The sequence below is a fragment of the Branchiostoma lanceolatum genome, chromosome 2 (assembly GCF_035083965.1).
Source record: "Branchiostoma lanceolatum isolate klBraLanc5 chromosome 2, klBraLanc5.hap2, whole genome shotgun sequence".
NCBI classification, from domain to species: Eukaryota; Metazoa; Chordata; class Leptocardii; order Amphioxiformes; family Branchiostomatidae; genus Branchiostoma; species Branchiostoma lanceolatum.
In genome coordinates, this window is record NC_089723.1 from 1880123 (window position 1) to 1903165 (window position 23043).

Sequence of the window (23043 nt, forward strand, 5' to 3'; positions counted from 1 at the left end):
GAAAGTGAGTACCTACAGCTTTAGTTAGGGATGTCGTTTTGGATGGGACGCAAAGCCAGAGGCCACTACTACTTATTGGAATGGATCAAATCGTACAGTCCAATCCTATGCAGCTTGCACATACTCTGGTGACACTGTGTAATATCTAAAGCCAGTTTTAACTACTAGTATTCAAAAATAGCTAAGCAAAACAAACAAGCTAAATCTGAAACTTAATTACATACATGTACAATATGAGACTTTTAAATTATGGCATGAAATAGATTTCTACTCAAAAACTGGAGACAAAGACTTTCATTTTGACAGTGCAATGGCATGGCCATAGTCAATTATGGCCTTTAGCTATGTAAATATCTCCGAAACATGAAGTTTACAAGTGGTTAGTTGGGGTGTTAGGGCCTTGCTGGACAGCCTGAGGTGACGTGTTCCGTTAGAGCGGTCTGTCGGAAGTCCTGTGTTACTCCATTGAACACCAGCGACTCCAGGCAACCCCGGAAGGACGTCTGTTTCAGGTCAGGGGAAGCCAGGGAGGCAGCGGCTGCAAACAGATAAACCCATCAATTTTTCAGCAGAATTTACTATCATTAAGCTTTCAGCATTCGATGCTACACTCTTTTACTAAACATAGGCACACTACTGAACACACTGCTAAAGAATATTACACTTCAACTGACAGGTCAACATTACAGTACACATGTCACTTACAAATTATATGTGTCACTATGTAAAACCTTTCGCCGAACCCTTCGGATGAATAGCTGAAGTTGAATAGGAAACTAACGAACTTGCACAAGTTGTATCTTGATTGATCTTATTGATTGATTGATTGCTTTTATTTATGGACTAATATGTTGATTTATTTATTTATTAATCCATCAATGGATTTTATTGATAGACAGATTGATGGGCAGCCCGGCTGACCTGGTGCCCCTCCCAGGTACAGCCCTCCCTCGATGTTGACGTCGTCGAAGCCCGTCTGTTGGAACTGGTTCGCCGGCAGATCGTCAAGTTGGATGGACAGGAACAGAACGCCGACGCGCGACAGGTTGAATGAGAGGACCACCGTGTGGAACTCTCCGTCACAAATCTCGTACCCTGTCTCAACGTGAGTGGTGCGGATGGTCGTGGTGATGCCGTTCTTACGCAAATGGACACGGATCTGGTGGAATAATTATCAAAATGATTTAGCATTGTACATTAGACAATGCTTAGAGTTATACATACAAAGACAATGCTTAGAGTTATACATGCAAAGGTCTGGTGTGAATGTGTGATCGTGGCGTCGTGTGGCGCAAGTGGTAGAGCGCGCGGCTGTCAAACAATGGGACCCGGGATCTAATCCCGGGTTGTGCCCAGAGACATGTCCGAACTTGCGACCCGGCACTTAACACGACTTTCCTCACTTCACTCAGGTGTAAATGGGTACCTAGCTCATCTAGGGTTAGGGACGTCCCTCGGATAGGACGTTAGATGGAGGTCCAGTGTTTGGGGAGAGCCACACCCCGCGATGCGAACTGCACGCTTGGCAATATAGTCTTACACAGCTAGGTAAGGAAATGGAAAAAGAGTTTTCGTAGTTATCTATGTGCGAGCACACTGTATCGCTGTATATTGTCTCTGTATTTCTCAATTTAAGAAAATGATAGTAATGATGCAGCTGACTGACCCTGCCATCCTCAGCATCCATGAGGAAGTAGTTTGCAGCATCCTGGAACAGCAGGAGGAGGAGGAAGGAGCGCTGGACCGTGCTGAACCGAACGCTCATGTCCAGCCCAGGCTTACAGACATAGGTGCCTAAAAGGGAGAGAAAGAAAAACGTCGGTACAAAAAAGCTCATTTGTAGTGAAGGCAAAGGGATGTCCCTGTGGCCTAACTGGTAGCAGCCGCAAAGGTTCAGCTCGTGTTTCCAATTCCTGGGGTCAGAACATCTTGAGGGTCCGCATGCTCTTTTCTGTAAGAAGTAGGCAGCCTATTTTGATTTCACACATAAAACCACCAGAGGCCAGAGAACATTTTTCTACCGAGCAACGTCACTCTGGAACACCCTCTCCACTGATACTCGCACCGCCCCCACGACTGCCTCAGTAAAAAGGAAACTCTGGGACTGTTTCGGCCACCTATACATATATACGTACTGACTCTGACCTCTCAAGGTAGATACCATTATTGACGTTATTTTTTAAGATCATTTATATAAAATAAATTATTGTATGCATGTACATTAGTATGTACATGTAACGTCGGTTAACATAAATTCGCGGGGTAATTAGATTCGCAATTTGTAGAAACGGTGTATTTTAGGGATATGTGCTAGATGCAAAATCAGTTATAACGCCAGCAATGCAAACCAGATAGACTAACGTATTCAGAACACTGGCTGAAAAGCTTCGATAACCATGCATTAGAAGTTGTCGACGTCAAAAACTCTCCGTCCCTTATTGACAGAGTCTGGGGGCTTCGTGGGAGAATCACACTACACGGTTGTTCGCTGGTTTATAAGACAAATGTCACATCCCCATGCTAAACACAATTATTTACAAGACAACTTATTGCAATCTCTTTCGCTAACCTGCAACTGGATTCTAAGTGTGATCAATCATCAAAACTCCTCTTGCTACAACCTACGGCACGTGTATTTTCCCGCCGCCATATTATTACCCAGAATCCTGATGTCAAGCAGACGACAAAGGTTTGTGAGGAACACAATTTTGTCTGAATGTTGCGTGTGATAGTGTTCCGAGGACGATATTTTCCTCAAAGTTTGCTCCTAACGCAACAAGGAACACATGGACATAGTAGTATCACCATTGCTACGGCATCCAGCTAACTTCCCATGAATAATGTACACGTTGCCATGACGGTGGATGTCGACTTTGAGTGACGTTCTACTGACTCAACAAACGGGATGTTACCGAAGGCCTGATGTGTGTGGTACGACCGTTTTGTCGTGTATTTATTTTTCTTTGGTCACGTTTATATGACCTTGGTACTCTCCTCAAGTCAAGATGGGCACAACAGCTGCTGTATAAAACCTAATTAGCGGCATATATTAATGACGAATCTTCTCTCGCGGAATAATGTTCGCACCTGTCCAAGAGCACTGTCATTCTGCGTGCGGCGGACGGTAGTTTCAAGTTGAAATATTATGGTGTCAGCACGACTAGAGAGAAAATCTAACATATATAGCATTAGTGCAAAGGCAATACATGATACTGACAGAATAACAGAAAAAAGGATGGTTTATTGTTCTGCCAGATTGATTTCAATCAACCATTATCGGGAAAATGGCGATTTTATGTCAACCAACGTTAGTTAGAATATTGCTATAGCTCGTTATTCTGTCCATGTAAAAATTTCATTGTAATGTCTTTTTCAGCAAGGCTAGCCCTTTGTAATTATAGCCACAGGCTAGTTGGGCAGCCCTGGCTGTGCCTGTTGAAGAGTCAAAACAATGAATGAATAGATAAAAGATGATAATGAGATACTGTATTGTATTGTTTATCTATTTTACCAGGGGAAACATATTGCCAACTGACAGCTTTCAGTGTTGGGGAAAAAAACAGGCAGAAGCAATCAACATCAAATGAAGTCAACGATTCAACAAATAACATAGTACTATGAAAATTACACATTTTTACAAAACCAAAGTGGAAATGAAGGTAGCGTCGAATATCTGTAAATATTGCAGAAAGACAGGCTTACCCTTGGTGGCATATCCAGTGCTAATGAAGGCGGTTCCAAGGTGAATAGCCTCGTAACACTGGCCGACATTGTACTGGTAATCCGGACTCCCAAGGTCAAAGGTGAATGTGCCTATCTGCTGAGTTGCGCTGATCTCCAGCAGCCGGATGCAGCCGGCAAAGCCCGTATGTATACCTTTCTGAGGTAAAACCATCATCGTCACAGTCCTCTAAGAAAACATTTCTTTCTGGTGCTATTCTCTCTCCAAAATGCTCCCTACTTTATCAGGCATGTTTTCACAGTGATGGATGTAAAATTTGAACATGCGGAATGGAAACTTTCTGAAACCTTTAGGAGTCATTGTGGCTCATCAGGGGACCGTCTTTTTAGCGAATGACCACAAACGGAGAAGTCAGCACTAATATTTGACAGATAAACTGGTCATTCTCTAAAAAGACAGAAGTACAATGCCATGTAAGTGGTCATTGACTTATGGTCAAGTTCGATTTATGTCACTTTGGATCGATAAATAGACTTGAGACTCAGGCTTAATAAATGGGAGCACAACCGGAACATAATCCTAGCAAAAGAATTGAGATTCAATTTTGTCCAATATTGCATCGATGTACAAGTCAATACAAATGTAGTATCATAATCAATATCCATCAACTTACCAACCTAATGAAAGTACAGTCAAACCTGCCCAAGAAAACGGTCGTCATGGACAGAGGTTGTGCTCTGTGCGGTTCCAACTCGTGGCCGTCGCGGTCGCGTCGGACAGGTGGTCGCCTTTCGCAGGCCACTTAATGCTTGTGCCTATGGGGAAAATTTTCGGGACCACGAAAAAACGGTCACCATGGCCAGGTGGACGCGTTGAAGAGGTGGTCGCATAGGCAGGTTTGACTGTAAATGTATTCACGATTAACTGCAACCTACCGGGATGAAAAAGTGTCTGGATATGGTAAGGCTTGTTCCGCCGACGTACAGGGGCGTGGTCAGGTCGATCAAAGTCTCGGTGCCGGGATCCTGGCCGTTGTTACGGTAGTCCCTCCGCTCGGGCACGAAGATCGCAAGGAAGTTATTAATGCGCAGAACAGTCACCTGGTAAGGAAAGGGAGACAGATTATGTAGTTACAGTCAAACCTGGTCCCAGCAACCACGTAAGGGGAAAGAAAAAGTGGTTGCTTTAGACAGGTTCGACATATTGGTTGGTTGGTTGGTTGGTTGGTTGGTTGGTTGGTTGGTTGGTTGGTTGGTTGGTTGGTTGGTTGGTTGGTTGGTTGGTTGGCTGGCTGGCTGGCTGGCTGGTTGGTTGGTCAGATGATTGGTATATGTAGAATACAACACGGTGTATTCCGTATATACGCCATGTTGTGTTCTATCTATATCATACCCACCCGAGAAAGCATAATCTCCAAGCAGATCTACAGCGGTGCAAAAACGTATAAGCTAGCCAGAGAAGGTCCAGTCAGGCACCGGTGCCTGACTGGACCTTTTCTGGCTAGCTTATACGTTTTTGCACCGCTGTAAATCTGCTTGGAGATTAGAGAAAACACACATTTGAATAAGGATTGCCCTCAAATGCAACATGTCATACACACAATCTTTCGGGTGCTATCGAAAAAATCGTGTCGGTTTCAATCATGTTCTTCAAGGTGGGGTTGATACAGAGACGCAATTCCGTCAGCTTAGCCTTTACATTAGCCTGGACTCTCAGGTTGTGGTAGTCATCATTGTTGGCCGGCTTTGTTTACAACTAGCCCACGGACATGGACGTACAGTGAAGTTATTATCATAAGTAGAGTTCCACGACTGTATACGATTTGCATAATCAGTATACGATCTAGTCAATCATCACTTATGCTATCTCTGTGAATAGTTTCATCAGGTTGGTAAGTCACTGAATAAAAAGACTCTTTTTACACAACCAAGAGATTCATTCCACCGACGTTTTGGTGACCATCTGTCACCTTCTTCAAGGCAATTCTAACTGGTTCACATAGCAATGCAGTACAGGTGTTGCTGCTTATACATATTAATGAGATGCATTCCCAAACGCAAAGTATAAGATGCAAAGTAATAGATGATAATTATGTTTAGCCATACCTAGTATGGCTAAACATATTGTTTTTACTCATGTTTCTTCTCCTTCTCCTGTCAAATCTTCAAATCGATTCATCTCTGTCATATTTTGACCAAATGACCTGAAATTTGGTACAAAGGTAGTTTAGGCAAATACCCATACACAGTTTTTAAATTTTTCCGATATTGACCTTGAAAATGATTTTATTGAGATTTTTCTGACCAAAAACGTACATTTTGGCCTCCAGTGCTCTGGAAATACATCCAAATGACCTGAAATTTGCTATGGGGGTACATTGAACAAATATTCAGAGAACCCCATTCGCACTTTTGGCAAACATTACTTCAAAATACGACTTTGCAGGGTATTTTGAGGAGAACATTGGGTATTTTCCTCATATGACCTATAGGTCATTGACCCCTATTGCACCTGGATTGGCTGTGAGCCTTGCGACCACCCGATTGGCCAATTGAGTTGATTAAATTGTCTTGCATTTCTGGAGCAGGTGTGCTACATTTGTAGTATTCATACCAAATGTGGTATGGGAATGCGCAGGACATGTGCTTACTATCTCTCCTTTGTTCACTATTTTTGAACAAAGATACACATCTCCAGTCAATTCCACGTCACCGAGAGGGTGTTTGTTGCCTTTTGTTGTAACATTTTCGAAACCTTTGCAACAACCTAACTGATATGAGTGAATGTTTAGAACAATTTCGAACCTTTGTTTGACTTTCGAAATATTTTCTACTGCGTTCCAGCATGTTTGAAACATTTAAATCGGCGGGTACAATATTGATATAAGTTTCGAAACTATCACAACATATAGATTCATCTTTTGTTCGTACAGTTTCGAACATTGGTTAAATGAGCCATACGAAAGCAATTTACACGTCTCTGCTAAGTAGCTGATAGCACCTAATGATAGACCAATAAAGACGCCCCACCGCGAGAAGCCTGGCAGGCGATCGTAGGTGTTTTGTTTACTTTCGCGGTATCAAAAATTTCCACGTGAAGAACGCGGTTGGGTACTCCCAAAATCCTACTACGCCGGACAGAAAAGTTTCCATTAAATTTGTTAGAAATCTTGAATAGATTTAGTTTTCTATTGTTAAAAATCCGTTTCAAGGAAACACGATACACACCACGCTACCGGCACGGTACGGGGGTGTCGCCAGCCGAACAAATCCCCCGCCGCTCACGTTAACCCGCACCCGTTGTTTACGTTTGGAACTGAGGTGAGCTGAGAAACACAACGCTCGTTCAAACCTTACTACCGTTGACTGTCACGCCCTTCGAAGCGGTAAACTACAGTCCGAAGATTTCTGTGTGTCCTTCAACAACTACAGATAATCGAAGACTCGTCACTGCATGGCTAGCACAACAAAACAACGAGCGCGCTCAGCTTTTGTACTTATCGCCTCGGCAAAGTTTGGCGACAAGCTGGAAGTTTGCTTACGAGGAGGAAAGACCGGACATAAACATTTTACGTGATTATCGGGAAAACACCATGTTCCGTTGAACTGGGTGGTTAAACTGCAGTTTAGGAAATTTTATAACAGAAATAAAGTTAAATCAATGATTTTGTGAATGTTTATTTCAGCATTAGTTATTCCAGATATTTTCAAACTCCAAATTCTTCAACACAACACGGGAGATCGTTTCTCCTCAGACTGGCGCGCAACTCCTGACAAAATTGATTGATGATCTCTCTCTGCCGCCGACTTCATACATGATCAAAGACATCAAAGGCGGGAGGAGGGCGGTGCGCAGGGAAACTTGAATATATAATGTGGCGAAGTTGTTGCACCAGGAATTCTCACGCTGAGGGGTACATGAAATAATGCTTACAAAATAGACCTCTATGAATCGGGCCACATTCAGCAATGGTAGACGGATTCGGGGCATGCCGCGCAAAACACACGGTCTCACTGGGGACAGGCGTTTTGGTCCCGCACATTGTCGCCGCTACGCGATCGAAAGCACGCCGCTGTCTGTCTCGGACCAACACGCGTCTCCCGTGATGTGTAGCGTCCACCAGGCTTTCCTGCGTACGGGCGTATGGATCGTAGAATTCGGCAAAAAAGGAATGATTAGGCCAGTAGAGTCAGTCCCCGGTAAGGTCAATGATTCGCCCGTTTGCGCTTGTAACGTTAAATGAACTTACCCTCTGGTGGCCAAACTTCACTGACAAACATTCTCCCTATTTTTATCATGAGCTTGCGTAGTTAGTCTGGTACTATTATGTACCGGGAATGTTTATCTATCGCACGCCTTGGAAGGAAGTTCAACCATGATAAATGGTCGGCCTTTGTGAAAATTTGGAATCCCATGCTGTTGATTTTCGTGATTGAATCTGTAAGAAAATATATTTTCATGTCGTTCATGTTTTTGGGACGGACGCCGGGACGGGGTGAATTTTTCTATCATAACATTTTCGTCCCGTCAGTAATGCAAATCGAATCGTGTTACACACGAGGCAAAACACTGGCGCGCGGGTGACGCTCCGTCAAAACAAATCCGCTGGTGGTCTAGCGCGGCCACCGAAAATAGACGGAAACACACAGGAGGACTTAGCACCTTCGTTTACGGGGCAATTGTGAAAATCTTTTGTTACAAATTGTTCGAACATTGAAACATTTGGATAGATGGTTTGAAACTGTTCTAAATAAAGAGATTTTTGTGCAGTTACGTTCGAAATGTTTCCAACATATGTTAAATAAGTTCAAACATGTTATAAGTTTCAATTCTTATTGTTTGAACAGTTTAGAACTATTGTGACTTAGACATTCTTTTAATCAAAATAGTTCAAACATATTACAAATATTATATTAAAACCCTCTCGGTGACTTGGAACTGACTCGTATTAAACCAAAATGATGCAAAATTTGACATGTGTCTGCCTTGGTCATGTACACAGGCCCTCATTTAAATGTTTGGCATACAGCATTTCAAAACAATTTTTGAAATAAACAATTTTTTCGTTTCGTTTTTTTTCAACCCAAATGTATACTATTGAATCATGCATTCAAACAAAGGGGTGTCACATTTCTATATTTCACCCATACTATCGCTGCAATATGTTGTTTTTGGTAATTTCCTTCTTCTCCTGTCAAATCCTCATATATATCATTATGTATACTATGGAAAACTTAATTCTTTCCTGGGGTTAATTTTTTTAAATTCAATTTTGAACTGGGTTGATTATGCGCGAGAGTGTAATTTTGAGCGGATATTTGTCGACTGGTCTAGTTTACATAGAGATGGCACGGGATATCCCATTCTTGCAAGGGGAGGATTCTTTAATTATTTATTGCAATTTTGAGCTGGAGTGATTATGAAAAAGTCCATTTGTTAGCAGTAGTGTATTTGTTTATGTGGATATGGTTTTGGACTGGTCCATATTGTGTTGAGGTGCTACTGGAAGACTCCATTCCTGTATGGAGAGACTAATTGTTTTTAAACTCAATTTTGGACTGGGGTGATCCATTTTTTTAGTGGAAGTATTTTAGAATGGTCCATTGTTATTTTGGGACAGTCCATTTTTTGCATGGCGAGGAGTATGGCTAAACATGCTGTGTTTGCTCGCAAATGTTGCCTTTCTAGTTGTTGCATTGTTTTTTGATAGATAGTTGTGTATGTGAACGTTTGGGACTGCACAGTGATGTCATCCCCTGTGATTGTACATATGTGAATACTTTGCGTTTGGGAATGCATCTCATTAATATGTACAAACAGCAATACCAGTGCTGCATTACTATGTGAACCAATCAGAATTGCCTTGAAGAAGGTGACAGAATGTCACCGAAACGTCGGTGGAAAAAATCTCTTGATTGTGTGAAAAGAGTCTTTTTATTCACTTATGCTATCTATATACCAAATAACATGGCGATCCTTCACCTCCTTCTTGAGTTATTCCTTTTGAAAGTATGAAACGAAATTGGCTTCTGCAGTTCCAAAGAAGCCGCTAGAGGACCCAAAACTAGACAACATATTCTCCCTCAGAAAATCATGATCATAGCATGTCCAGAGCACGAGATGTCAAACCTGAAGTTCCACTGCAGTACCATAGCAAGCCGCTAGGGAGCCCAAAATCTAATCATTTTGAAGTCTTAAGAAGACCTACCCACATACCAAGTATGAAGACAGTCCATCCAGGCATTCTCGAGTTAAACTGTTTACAGACGGACACACACACACACACACACACACACGAACTCTGTGCAAAACATAACCATCTCAGCGAAGGTAATCAGACCATTAATAGCAGATACCCTACGTTTGTCAATTTTTAGGCCTCTTCTGAGAATCTCCTCCTGGACTGTTCATATGATGCAAAAGACAAGAGAATTCCATCAGTGCCCACCTGCCACCAGGTCCCGTCTGCGTATTTCCCGAATTTACTGTGGACCTTCAAGTTGTGGTAAGCACCATTGTCTGGCTGCAGAGTCTTCATGTCCGCGATCAGGTAGCCGCCGGACATGTAGAGAGCCACGTAGTTCTGTTTGGTCGCCCAGTTTTCAGCGTAGACTAGGACGCCATCGGGGGCCTCGGCTCGGAACTGGCAAGTCAGGGCAAAGCTGAAGAACAGACAAATCAATCAATCAATCAATTAATCAATCAATCAATCAATCAATCAATCAATCAATCAATTATAATGACTCATTAATCTCACAAGAAACTTTCATTTAGAAGCTGAACTACAAATGTACATGTACATCTGGTTGCACAAGGCACAATTTCATTCCGCCAACATCACAAAAGTCTGAAGTAATTATCTTGTAGCAACTTCTGACTTCTTTCAGACTACAGTCAGTCTGTAAGTAAAACATTCATTAAATGCCTTGGAACTAATAGAACTACAAGCAATGCATCATCTAGGTTGATTGGTGCAACATGGCCATGAGGTTGTGTAAAAGTATGTATTTTTTTCAACTTCACCAACAGGGTTAAGTGAATGTTTTACTTGACAGTGAGATAAAGAAACGTAGTAAAAAAAAATAACGCGATACTTTGTACACAAAGTAAAGTGCTTAGTAACAACAAGCTTACCACCAGTCCTCTGGCCCTTCTTAAGTCATGATTCATACTACACTCATGATAGTGCCACTAAACTTGTTTCTGATCTGGGGTGGGATACTTTAAAGAATAGACGGACAGCAAATAGACTTACAGTTCTGCAGAAAGCAAGACAGCACAAGATAGCCCTACCGGTCGAAACGCATTTGATGCCTGCACCGCGTCAATCGCGACACTCAAATCAAAATTCATATAAGGCTCTGCCATTCCACAAAGACTGTTATAGATACTCATTTTACCCTTAAACTGTGAGAGACTGGAACTCACTACCTCAGGACGTCACGGACACAGCCGATCCTCCCAAGTTCAATGAGGCTGTGCTCCTGCACCTGATAGGACAATAACAGTGCAGCGCACTCTCCCCTGGGCGCTTTACCCAAACAGGAGGGGTGTTGCCCAGTATCTGATCAAGATCAAGTCGATTTGACCTGAAGGGTGGTGCCAGCAACGGGTCAGAGGTGCCGGGCAGTCTATCTCAGGCGGTGGGACCCATGTTCTACAAGGAACAAAGATGAATAAGACTCACCTCGTCCTGAAGTACTCTCTCATCGTCTTAGGGGTCAAATCGAAGACGACGAAGCTGAGGACATGGCGACCAAAGTTCACGCCCTCCCCGCTGTACGCCGGCTGGAACGGGTCCGCACAACTGGGAGGTGCCACTGTCGGGCCGGGAGGGGGCGTGGTGGGAGCGGTGACGTTCTGTGGAGGTGCCACTGTCGGGCCGGGAGAGGGCGTGGTGGGAGCGGTGACGTTCTGTGGAGGTGCCACTGTCGGGCCGGGAGAGGGCGTGGTGGGAGCGGTGACGTTCTGTGGAGGTGCCACTGTCGGGCCGGGAGAGGGCGTGGTGGGAGCGGTGACGTTCTGTGGAGGTGCCACTGTCGGGCCGGGAGAGGGCGTGGTGGGAGCGGTGACGTTCTGTGGAGGTACCACTGTCGGGCCGGGAGGGGGCGTGGTGGGAGCGGTGACGTTCTGTGGAGGTGCCACTGTCGGGCCGGGAGAGGGCGTGGTGGGAGCGGTGACGTTCTGTGGAGGTGCCACTGTCGGGCCGGGAGAGGGCGTGGTGGGAGCGGTGACGTTCTGTGGAGGTACCACTGTCGGGCCGGGAGGGGGCGTGGTGGGAGCGGTGACGTTCTGTGGAGGTGCCACTGTCGGGCCGGGAGAGGGCGTGGTGGGAGCGGTGACGTTCTGTGGAGGTACCACTGTCGGGCCGGGAGGGGGCGTGGTGGGAGCGGTGACGTTCTGTGGAGGTACCACTGTCGGGCCGGGAGAGGGCGTGGTGGGAGCGGTGACGTTCTGTGGAGGTACCACTGTCGGGCCGGGAGGGGGCGTGGTGGGAGCGGTGACGTTCTGTGGAGGTACCACTGTCGGGCCGGGAGAGGGCGTGGTGGGAGCGGTGACGTTCTGTGGAGGTACCACTGTCGGGCCGGGAGGGGGCGTGGTGGGAGCGGTGACGTTCTGTGGAGGTGCCACTGTCGTGCCGGGAGGGGGCGTGGTGGGAGCGGTGACGTTCTGTGTGGGGGACCAGATAACAGCGTTGAATGGTAGGCTCGAATGCCCACTGCTTCTTTTACTCATCCTACAACAGATTACCTATTAATTTCCATTGCAATGTCAAACGCTTGTGCATTAAGGAAGGTTTTAGGAAATGGAGCCAAGCAATCCCTCCCTGTAACCATATACCTGCTACTGTGCCACTAGGCACTACAAGGTGAGCACCACAACAACAACTAAGGGATGTTAAAAAGTACACAAACACAGCGGATCCGGTTTAGGCGTATGGTGGCGGAAAACACAAGATGTAAACATGTAAATATTCTGAGCTCTGAGCTGACATTTTACATTTAGTTCTCAATATCAACGTTAGGTTTGCTGAGTAATTCTGCAGCCTCAATTAACTGTTATTCGTTTAAGGTTGAGTAAGATTGAGCTATGTGTAATTCTGTCATTCTAAATGTATCTATGGTTAACCGGTTTCATAGTATAGGACGAATAGTAATTATATATCTTACTAATGGACATATCAAAGAAATAAACAAACCTTCCCGCTAACTTCCTCTGCAGCTGGATCCGCGAAGGTAGGTTGGTTGTGCGCTAGAATGCAGAAGAAATTTTAATATGTATAACGTTATAACGTTACGGGAGAAAACTATTCCAAAGTAGTGTTGTTGTTACCTTCGCCGAGAAGGTTATGCAGAGGCTAGCGTTTGTATGTATGTATGTGTGTAATGTACAGCATAACTCGAGAAGGCTTGGATGGATTGTCTTGATATTTGGTAGGTGGGTAGGTCTTGATGAGACTTGGAAATGAGTAGATTTTGGGTCCCCTAGCGGCTTGTTACGGTACTGCAGCGGAACTTCCTGTTTCGATATCTCGTGTTCTGGACAAACTATGGAACTGATTTTTGAGTGGTAGATAGCTCTTTGGACAGAGAGTAAGTGGTATAGGTTTTGGCCCCCTAGCTGCTTTTTTTGGAACTGCAGGAGCAGGTTTTGGTTCAGACTTTGAAAGGGAATAACTCAAGAAGGGCTTGATGGACGGTTATGATTTTTGGTAAGTAGATAGCTTGAGTGATGATGTACATGATTAGATACTTTGCATAATTAATGAGGAAATTTTATACATCCGCCAAATTCCACGATAGGACTCTCAAACATGTGACATATGTAACTGAACAAGAGAGAAATATTAATAGATATCAATTATGCAAATGAAGACCTCATTTGCATAATCAATGAGAAAATACTATAACTCAAGATGGGCTTGATGGATGTTAATTTTTGGTATGTAGATAGTTTACGTGATGCTTTGTATGATTGGACAATAATTATGCAAATGAGATTCTAATTTGCATAATTAATGAGGCAATTTTAAAAACCCGCTGTGTTCCATGATATGACTATTGAAATATGTGACATTTGTTACTGAGGAATTTTGCAAATGTGGGCCTAATTTGCATAATTACTGAGAAACTACTATAATTCCATACAGGTAAATGATGGCAATTTCATACTTGTGTCATTTGGAAGTTATGTGAATGTGAACATCGTTGAATCAAATTATGCTAATAAGGACCTCATTTGCATAATTCCTGATAAATGTTACTTTGTTAGCATAACCTTCTTTGCTAAGCTCATACTTTTGTTTTTTTGGGTGAAGAAGATCAACTGGTATGATTTATAATTGATGAGAAACACTCCTGATACGTCAGTCAAAAGGGTTAAAATCATTTGGCGAAGGTATGAGGTCGCGGAACTCTTTTTGTTTGTTTATGTTGTTGGCTAGAACGGCAAGTAGAAAATGTGCTTTGCATTTTCTACATACAGTGTCCAAATAAACAAACAGACTTAACAGTGTTACCTAACGTACCTGCCGGGGCAGCCGTGACGACACATACGAACAGGAGAAGCTCCTTCCACATGTTTCTGCACTGTGGACCAGCTGAAAGTACAAGGGAACACTGCCTAGTACGTTTTAGTGAGTATGAACGGACCACGGAGGAGGATATGACAACATACAGCCCTGTCGCTAAAGTTGTGAAAACATGGGTACAATAAGCAATGTAACACGGACAATATGATACATTTTACAGAAACACAACGGGTTCATCCAGCTGAAGAACGGCGACTGTGTTTCTGAGATACATTTCATTCATCGCTGGCAGTGCGCATTTTATGCAGATTATTCTTGGCTAGTTTAATCAGGATTAAAGTTGAAGGAGGGAAGTGTTTCCTAAATTTTGTAATATGACACCAGTTTGTGAAATGCCGCTTTATGCCATGTGTACTGCAGGTGGTGCGGTAGCAAACAAAGGCAGAGCTTCTTTGATTTGCATGTTGATTTCAAATAATCATGTGAAGAAACAGAGAAATAGCCATGGCCACAAAAATATGAGGTTTAAAAAAAAATCTTAGAAAAAACAGTATCTATTCTGGGGCAATTGTACAGCCGGACTTGTTGTCAATTATGCAATACATGGCAGAGGCGTCTTCATGAAGGAGGGAATTACTCGCAATGAACGTTAGTCATTCTATACAAGGTGGGGCATGTTGTTCGATATAATGTTTGAAAAACTGGATTCGCAAACTGGAATCACAGACACGGGAAAAGGATTTTAGACAGAAGGAAAAGTTATTATTTGTGAGAAAATCATCATCATCATCATCTTGGCGTGTGTCACGGATGGCCATAACCCTCCTCCTCCAGTCCTCAAATACTTTCAACAATAAGATTGTTTACGGGACACGAGTCATGAGACTCGTGATCACGAATAACGCAACATTTTCGCCGCCGATTACGAATTACGTTAGCTACATATGACGCTGAATTCAGTCAGCCTCTCTACGCCCTACTCTAAATTCTGAGTCAAAGCTCACACACCTAGCGGCTGAACTCTTAGCTTGCGTCAAAGCTGGTGATATTTAGCCTCTTGAAGATGACTTGAAAAGCACCTTAATCTAGTTCTTTGCATTAAACGCATGAGTGATAATGACGAAGTCCAGACTAGCGTGAGGTCACACGCAATGACATCTGTATCAAATGGAGTCTAACCTGTTTTTTTACTTCTAATGAAGAGGCACTATTGACCTACGAACTTTCACATCTGACATGCGAGGCCACATTTGATCCCGATAAACACCACAGCTTGCTTATGTATGAAGATATTTGATGGTGGAATTATGTTCATGTATTTAGAAATTAGTAATGTGACAAGGGACCTATATGCTATCACATACTTTGAAGTTCTCCCAACTTCACTCCAACGTATCTTAAGGAAGTTCAGTCTCATTGTACCATGTCATGGCTCTAACATTACCAAGGACAACATGGTAACATGGCGAACACTCTTTTATATATATATATATATATATAGAGAGAGAGAGAGAGAGAGAGAGAGAGAGAGAGAGATTGATAGATAGATAGAAAGATAGATAGATAGTTAGATAGATAGATAGATAGATAGATAGATAGATAGACAGATAGATAGATAGATAGATAGATAGATAGATAGATAGATAGATAGATAGATAGATAGATAGATAGATAGATAGATAGATAGATAGATTTCTATGTCGCAATGCAAACATTCCTCAAAGATCTAGAATTTGTAAAGTAAATGTATTCCCACCTGTGAGGCACAAATCGGACGACAATGTTAGAGATATCTTAGTGATGATCCGCCACTGTATTACTCCTGCATGAAATGAAGTAGAACCTGTCTGGTCGCTCTGGAGCTTATTGTGAGTCACCTCTGACATGGGAGTGACACGCGGACATGATAATGTGAGGCGCTCGCTTGTGGATTGGACCATTTTGAAATCAGCCTACGCTTTACTAGCAATTTATGGATTACGCTTTACGTTGCATAAAGGTAACTGTTACGGTTTACGTAGAAAGAAAACGACCAATTACGTGTTACGGCTTATGTACTGACTACGAATTACTTTGATTTTGGGCGACTGCCTACGGATTACGAAGACGAAAAGGGCTAATTACGCCTTACGAAAAAGGGCATGCAGGCCCTCATGTTTGGGTCAGGCTTACTAAATGGGCAGGTATCGGAGCCCGTCGCATCCGAGCTCTAGCCTACCCCGGGACTGAGAACTCAAACTGCGGGCCTAAACCCTCCGACCTGAAACCTCGGGCCTAAAACCTTAAGTTTTAAAAGAAAGCTAAACCCACACAACGTAAAAATATTTGACCTATCTATGAAGTTTGTGATCTGGCAGATCTTTGGTCGCTCTGCGACTAGGGTACTCTGTAATATTGCATGCTCATTTGCAAGGCCGCAGTAATCCTCACCTGCTGACGTTTCGGTGTCTGTCATACACCTTCTTCAGAGCTTCTGACTGGAGTACTGCTTCTCACCGCTATAAGTAGTCGATGTAGGCGGCGCTTTTGTGATGAGAACACTGTCCCAAACGTGGCTAAGTTTGTATCCCCCCTCGTCTCGGTTAAGAATCTCCAATATCCTATCTGATGAAATTATTTTCGGAAATATGTTTGGCAGTTCATCGATAGCAAAATGTTGCACAAAGCAGGAAAGGTTATGACTGCCCACATTGATAGAAACTACTCATTTGCAAGACAAAAAATTCACACCTTTATTTCATCAACATCCACACTTTATTGCATCAAGAACTACATATAACATTCTTTTGTCACATCTGAAGATGAAACAAAACATTCAGCTTATGATCTATGCAGAATGAGATGAAGATGCCCTTAAGACGTGTCTTATAACTTTGCTGTACGTCTATAACAATTAATCCTATTCAAGCACAAGAATGCTCTTTGTATTACTGTCTATCTTGTAACGATTTGTTTACATGGCCACTGACTCTAAAGGTTCTGGGTTCGAGTCCCTAGCAGGCCCCAGTGTTGGGCCCTTAGGAAATGCACTTAAAACCTCACTTGACTCAGGTGAAAATGAGTACCTAAAGCTTTGATTAAGAATGTGCTTTTGGATGGGACGTAAAGCCGTACTGCCACACTTAGTAGAATGGATAAAAACTTACAGTCCAATCTTACACATCTTGTACCTACTGTACAAAACTGGTGCGTTATACCTAAAGGCAGTTTAGCAGTTAAAGGCACCCAGAGCATTTTATGAGGCTTGAAAACTGGAAACACGCTAGTAGTTGTAAACTTTATGAGATTGACATTTAATGCCACTGTTTACCACATTTGCGTGCGGATTTCTTATCAAAAGTGCTCAAAAGCGACACAAAAACAAGCTACATGGTGTTCTTATAGTTTCACGCGCCTAGTGTAAATAAACCGATACCATAGCCCCGCCCACCTCCGTCAAAACGTAGAAATGCAAAATTAAAGCATAAAGATGCAAATATTTGACGGACATGCAGTCACTCTCTCATTGGTCGAACCGCTAATTGTGATGGACAGTCAGGATCAGTCTATTAGGGCTTGGATTTTCTATCATTTCTCACCACAGAACGACATCGTATCTTTGCTCCTTTAATGTCGATGTGTAATGGTAAAGTGTTATTGAAACTTACCATGTGTAGGAATGACTAGAAATTGGAGTTTTTCTATTCAAGTTTCAAGCCTCATAAAATGCTCTGGATGCCTTTAAGCAAAACAACCAAAATCTAAGACTGACATTTTCATTTGAGTATCATGGCATGAAATAAAATCTACTGTAAATGGGTGACAAAGGCTTTGAAATTCATTTCAGCAGTGCAGTTGTGGTCAAAATATGCAAGTATGGCCTCTATTTATCTGAATATCTCAAAGGGCAGGCCAGTGGTTGGTGCCGTGTTAAGGCTTTGCTGGACAGCCTGAGGTGACGTGCTCTGTTGGTCCGGCCTGTCGGAAGTCCAGTGTTTCTCCTGCAAACTCCACGGACTCCAGGCAGCCCCTGAAGGGCGTCTGCGTCAGGCCTGGGGAAGCCAAGGAGACGGCAGCTGCGAACGGATACAAGAAGATACAAGACTTGAATGCATTGTGATATTATATTAGTGATGATTCTTTCTTTGTTTTTAAATGTACTCTGGAGGTGTTGGCCTTGTAAAGGATGCATCGATCCTGTTGCCAACACCTCTCGAATTTCATTCTGTGAAATTTAATAAATAAATAAAAGACTACATAAATACTTAAGCAGAAGTTAGTATCATGTAGGTCTCACCATTCACCGGTACACTAAAGTTGGCACTGAATGCAATTACTGTAAATTCATTTGATATTGCAGTTGGTAATCTTAGCAATTGGTCGGAAAGGGAGTAGTTCACAGCATTTAATTCTAGTGGTGGGAACAAACATCAGTGTTTGAAATGTTAGTAATCAAGTATTTGTAATGATGAAATTTTAGCGGTCAACTTGTGACCGTTAAATTATCTAGAATTAAGTTATCATTAACAAATCAAAATTTACAGTATATCAATTCATATCAAACACTATTTCACCTTTGTGCATGCACATCAGAATCCACATTTCACTGCTTAACATATAATTTAAAGTGTATATGTATCACCATGTTTAAACCCTAGGATGAAATTCTAAGGTTAATAGAAAATTCAAGGATAAACAAAGGTAATCAAGGTATTTCTCAAATGATTTATTGATTTTCCAAATTATAAATTGATTTATCGATGTATTGGTTTCATTTATGGATCGATTTGTTTCTTTAGTTATCGATAACGATAACTAAAGAGACCTAGGTAATAAGATATGCCAAATAGCAGTTACTGAAGCAACTGGATATGATTTTGGAAATGGTGATAGGTTTTCACTGACGAAAAGTAGTGGAAGCTACTTGAAACATCTGACCATTTCCAAAATCATATCCAGTGCTTAAGTAGCTGCTATTTGGCAGATAGATTAATTGATCGAACAATCAATGCAGACCGACCTGCCACTCCTCCCACATATAGCTCCCCTACGATGCTGATGTCGTCGAAGCCTGTCTGTTGAAACTGGTTCGCCGGCAGATCATCCAGCTGGATGGATCGTAACAAAACACCGACGCGGGACACCAGGTTAGCCGAGAAGACCACCGTGTGGAACTCTCCGTCACAAATCTCGTACCCGGTCTCCACGTGGGCGGTGCGGATGGTCGTGGTGACGTTGTTCTTACGCAGATGGCCGCGGATCTGGTGGAAGGAAAACATTAGGATCAAAATGTGCTTTATCTTAAAAGGTTTGTTCAATGTAAGACCACAGTTGGCATGATGTTTGGCCCAGAACCAAGAGTTCCAAGGTTTGAGTCCTCTGACACGTCCTGATGTTGTGCCCTTGGGAAAGGCGCTTAAAACGAATTTCCTCACTTCACTCGGGTGACAATGAGTACCTAGTTTCCATTAGGGACGTTCCTCGGATAGAAACTTAAATGGAGGTCTGTGGAAAGCCACACCTCTGGCAGGAAAAAGAACCCACCACACTTATCGAAAAGAGTAGGGGTCCTTCTTGGTGTGTGTGGATCATATAAATCTGTTTGGATATACAGCTTGTACTCTTCAGTACAAACCTGGTGCGCTAAGCTCTCCTCTCACTGGACCCGCGGCACGCTGGCGATGTTGCTGCGTTCTAAGCTGGATTTGTGTCACCGTTGACTTTATGATGGGAATGTCATTCAAAACGTACAAGTATGACCAAAAAGACAACAAAACACACAAAGCTTAAAAAGATTCGTTTTTTGTCGATTAAATTCGTTGAGCGCTTTGTCAATTTGATCGGCCGCAGCGACGACGCCAGCGTGCCGCGGGTCCAGTCAGAGGGGGCTTAACCAGTTTACCAGGTATACAATACAAACAAAGTGCAGCTGACTGACCCTGCCATCCTCAGCATCCATGAGGAAGTAGTTTGCAGCATCCTGGAACAGTAGGAGGAGGAGGAAGGAGCGCTGGACCGTGCTGAACCGCACGCTCACGTCCAGCCCTGACTCCAGCCTGTACTCGCCTAAAGGGAATCAAAAGGATAAAGTTTGTACATAAAAAGCTTCATCATAGTTAAGCAGAGATTTCGATTGGGGGGCTAGTAGTGGCCGCGATTTAGGAGGAAGGAGTGTTGGACCATGCTGAACTATACGCTCACGTAGCAGCCAACACAGTTGAGCTCCTGGTTCCAATTACACCCCGACCGATCGATCTCTTTGAAACCCAGATTCGGATCAGCCATGACCCGACAAATCGCATCCTAGTTTGCTTTTATGACTAAATCTGGCAAAACAAACTCGCCAGTGAGATGCCGGAAGATGTTTTCAGACTGACAATTTTGACACTAAGTGAATTATAAATCTGGTACAACACAACAAAGTGGAAATGAAAGTAGTATCCAGTTTGTGAAACATGACAGAGAGCTCACCCATGGTTGCAAATCCTGTCCCATTAAAGGAGGTTCCAGGGTGAACAGCTTCGTAACACTGCCCAACGTTGTTCTGGTTATCTGGACTACCGAGGTCAAAGGTGACAGTGTCGACAGGTCGCGCTGTGCTGATCTCGAGGAGTCGGATGCAGCCGGCAAAACCAGTTTTCATCTGAAGGAAAACCACCATCGTCAAACTTCTTTTCTTTTTTGGTCCCATGGTCTTTATTCAAATTCACATTCTGGTTCTATATATCACAAAACTGCAACGTAGTTATCACATAATGCAGAAAACAATTGTAGTACATTTTGTCTTTGTGTGTACATTGTGTGATGAGGATTATCCTTATTTGTACAATGTAGTCCATGATAGGAATATGGCATATTTCACTGAAGTGAGGTATGATTTTGAAGAGTCACCAAGAAGCACTGAGGCTATATTTATCTCTATATTTAAGGCTCCCTAAAACATTTGCTCCTTAATTCATATCCCTTTTAAAAAAAGCTGCCTACTTTGTATGGCATTTAAGAAAATATTTTTGTGAACCAGCGTGGATGTAGAACTTCAAGATGAGGAATGTTTTCATCTGAAGTAACACCATCATCGTTACACCTTCAAGGCAATACGATGCTTTCTGGATTGCTCTTCCCTCTAAAAAAATGCTGCCTACTTTGAACGGCATGTTTTTTAATGTTTTTGTGAACCAGTATGGATGTAGAACTTCAAGATGAGGAATGGAAACTGTTTCTTAATCTTTCAGGAGTCATTGCTGACAACCAGCTCATCAAAGTGACCAAAAGTACTGTTGCAAACCAGCATCAAAATTAAGGCATTATCATTTCAGGCAAGCATCTCTTATACAAAACATTGTACCGGGAATTGACTTACTTTTAGGGTAACAACCAACCAACCTGATGAAAAAAAAGTTTTCTCAGATAACTGCGACTTACCTCGAGAGGAAAGATCGGGAAGTCAGCCTGGATGTCCGTTCCGCCGACGTACAGAGGCGAGGTCAGGTCGATGAAAGTCTCGGTGTTGGACTGCTTGTTGTTGTTTACGTAGTCCCTCCGCTCAGGCACGATGATCGCAAGGAAGTTATGGATGCGCAGAATGACCACCTGGAAAGGAAGGGAGATAGATCATGTAGTTAGTACACTAAGTGTACTACTAAAGAGGCAAGATGGTCTTTAGTTTGCAAGCTCTGTTGACTTAGGATCCAAAGGTTCTGGGTTCGACTCCTTAGCAGGCCCCAATATTGTGCCCTTGGGGAAGGCGTTTCACACCTGTTTCCTCACTCGACTTACTACAGAATAGGTAAGAATGAGTACCTAGCTTTGGTTAGGGACATTCTTTCAGATAGGACATAAAGACGGAGGTCCTGTATTTTCTTTTAAGTGAGGTTGACACCAATGATAAGACTTTCCGGATATGCAGCTTGTAGTCTTCTACTCTTAGTTTACTGAGTATGCAATACAAAACAAGACCATAGCACGTCCAGGTCAAAAGATAGAAAAAACGGAAGTTCTGCTGCAGTACTAAGGTCAATTACCAAGGGGGCCCAAAATCAACCTTGACCTTTGTTTTCTCAACACCTACCCACATACCGACTATCGTAAAATCCATCAAGGGGTTCTTTAGTTATGCCGACTCCAAAAATTTGGAAACACAAAGTTAACACACACACACACACACACAAACACACACACACAAACACACACACACAAACACACACACACACACACACACACACAGACACACACAAAACAATATCTCCATGAAATCTCCATTTTTCATGGAGATAACAAGAGAATCTCATCAGCTCTCACCTCCCACCATCTCCCATCAGCGTAGTCCCTGAACTGTGTGCGGACCTGCAGGTTGTGGTAGTCGCCATTGTTTGGCTGCAATGTCTTCATGTCTGCGTGCAGGAAGCCGCCGGACATGTAGAGAGCCAGGTAGTTGTCCGGGTTAATCCGGTTGTTGGCGGCGTAGTACAGGATCCCATCGGGGGCCTCCGCACGGAACTCACACCTCAGGACAAAGCTGAAGAACAGGCAAATCAACGTATATCAACCAGGTTTTTTTAAACCTTTAGCACACAGAAGTAGCCTTTTGGCACCCCTATTGGTTACAGAGTTAGGCAGCAGGGAGAAGGTTATGAGCTACATGTAGCTCAGTACAAGGCCTGGGCAAGACCAGTGTAATTTATTATCAAGATTCAGCAATTATGCATTTTTTTAATGGTGAGGTGGGAAAATGCTGATTCTGTCATTGTACGACTGTTACAGTCAATCACAACGCATCTCAAAAGGTGACTGAACTATCCCAACATGATTTATATTTGAGTGACATTTCATTACGAGTTAGTGTCTTGGACAT

General features: G+C 43.0%; 3 protein-coding genes across 3 annotated transcripts in view; 1 reads left to right on the top strand and 2 right to left on the bottom strand.

The window, feature by feature from the left end:
* The window catches only part of LOC136426462 (platelet binding protein GspB-like), a 505111-nt gene that overhangs the window by 307 nt on the left and 481761 nt on the right, over positions 1 to 23043 (bottom strand). The window contains exons 33-38 of the mRNA XM_066415126.1: positions 22491 to 22707; positions 21615 to 21782; positions 20664 to 20835; positions 20131 to 20258; positions 19213 to 19453; positions 17251 to 18268 (exon numbers count right to left, since the gene is read on the bottom strand). Coding sequence (XP_066271223.1) covers positions 18123 to 18268; positions 19213 to 19453; positions 20131 to 20258; positions 20664 to 20835; positions 21615 to 21782; positions 22491 to 22707 — 1072 coding nt within the window. The 3' untranslated portion in view covers positions 17251 to 18122. The remainder of the gene's footprint in view (positions 1 to 17250; positions 18269 to 19212; positions 19454 to 20130; positions 20259 to 20663; positions 20836 to 21614; positions 21783 to 22490; positions 22708 to 23043) is intronic.
* LOC136426460 (laminin subunit alpha-1-like) lies at positions 393 to 10989 on the bottom strand. The gene is made up of 7 exons (XM_066415124.1): positions 10976 to 10989; positions 10131 to 10344; positions 4618 to 4782; positions 3703 to 3880; positions 1667 to 1794; positions 922 to 1159; positions 393 to 538 (listed from the first exon to the last, which is right to left on the bottom strand). Exons 1-7 carry the CDS (start codon positions 10987 to 10989, stop codon positions 393 to 395), a joined length of 1083 nt encoding a protein of 360 aa, XP_066271221.1.
* LOC136426461 (loricrin-like) lies at positions 11355 to 12440 on the top strand. The gene has a single exon (XM_066415125.1). The coding sequence runs from the start codon at positions 11355 to 11357 to the stop codon at positions 12438 to 12440; it is 1086 nt and encodes a 361-aa protein (XP_066271222.1).

Bases quoted from the DNA above. Each gene is read 5' to 3' on its own strand.
- LOC136426460 (XM_066415124.1), bottom strand. The intron at 4,783-10,130 runs GTGGGCACTGAT...TTTCCTTACCAG, and splicing joins CAGACGGGACCTGGTGGCAG to GTGACTGTTCTGCGCATTAA. The intron at 1,795-3,702 runs GTAAGCCTGTCT...TCTCCCTTTTAG, and splicing joins CACTGGATATGCCACCAAGG to GCACCTATGTCTGTAAGCCT.
- LOC136426461 (XM_066415125.1), top strand. From the start codon at position 11,355: ATGAATAAGACTCACCTCGTCCTGAAGTACTCTCTCATCGTCTTAGGG.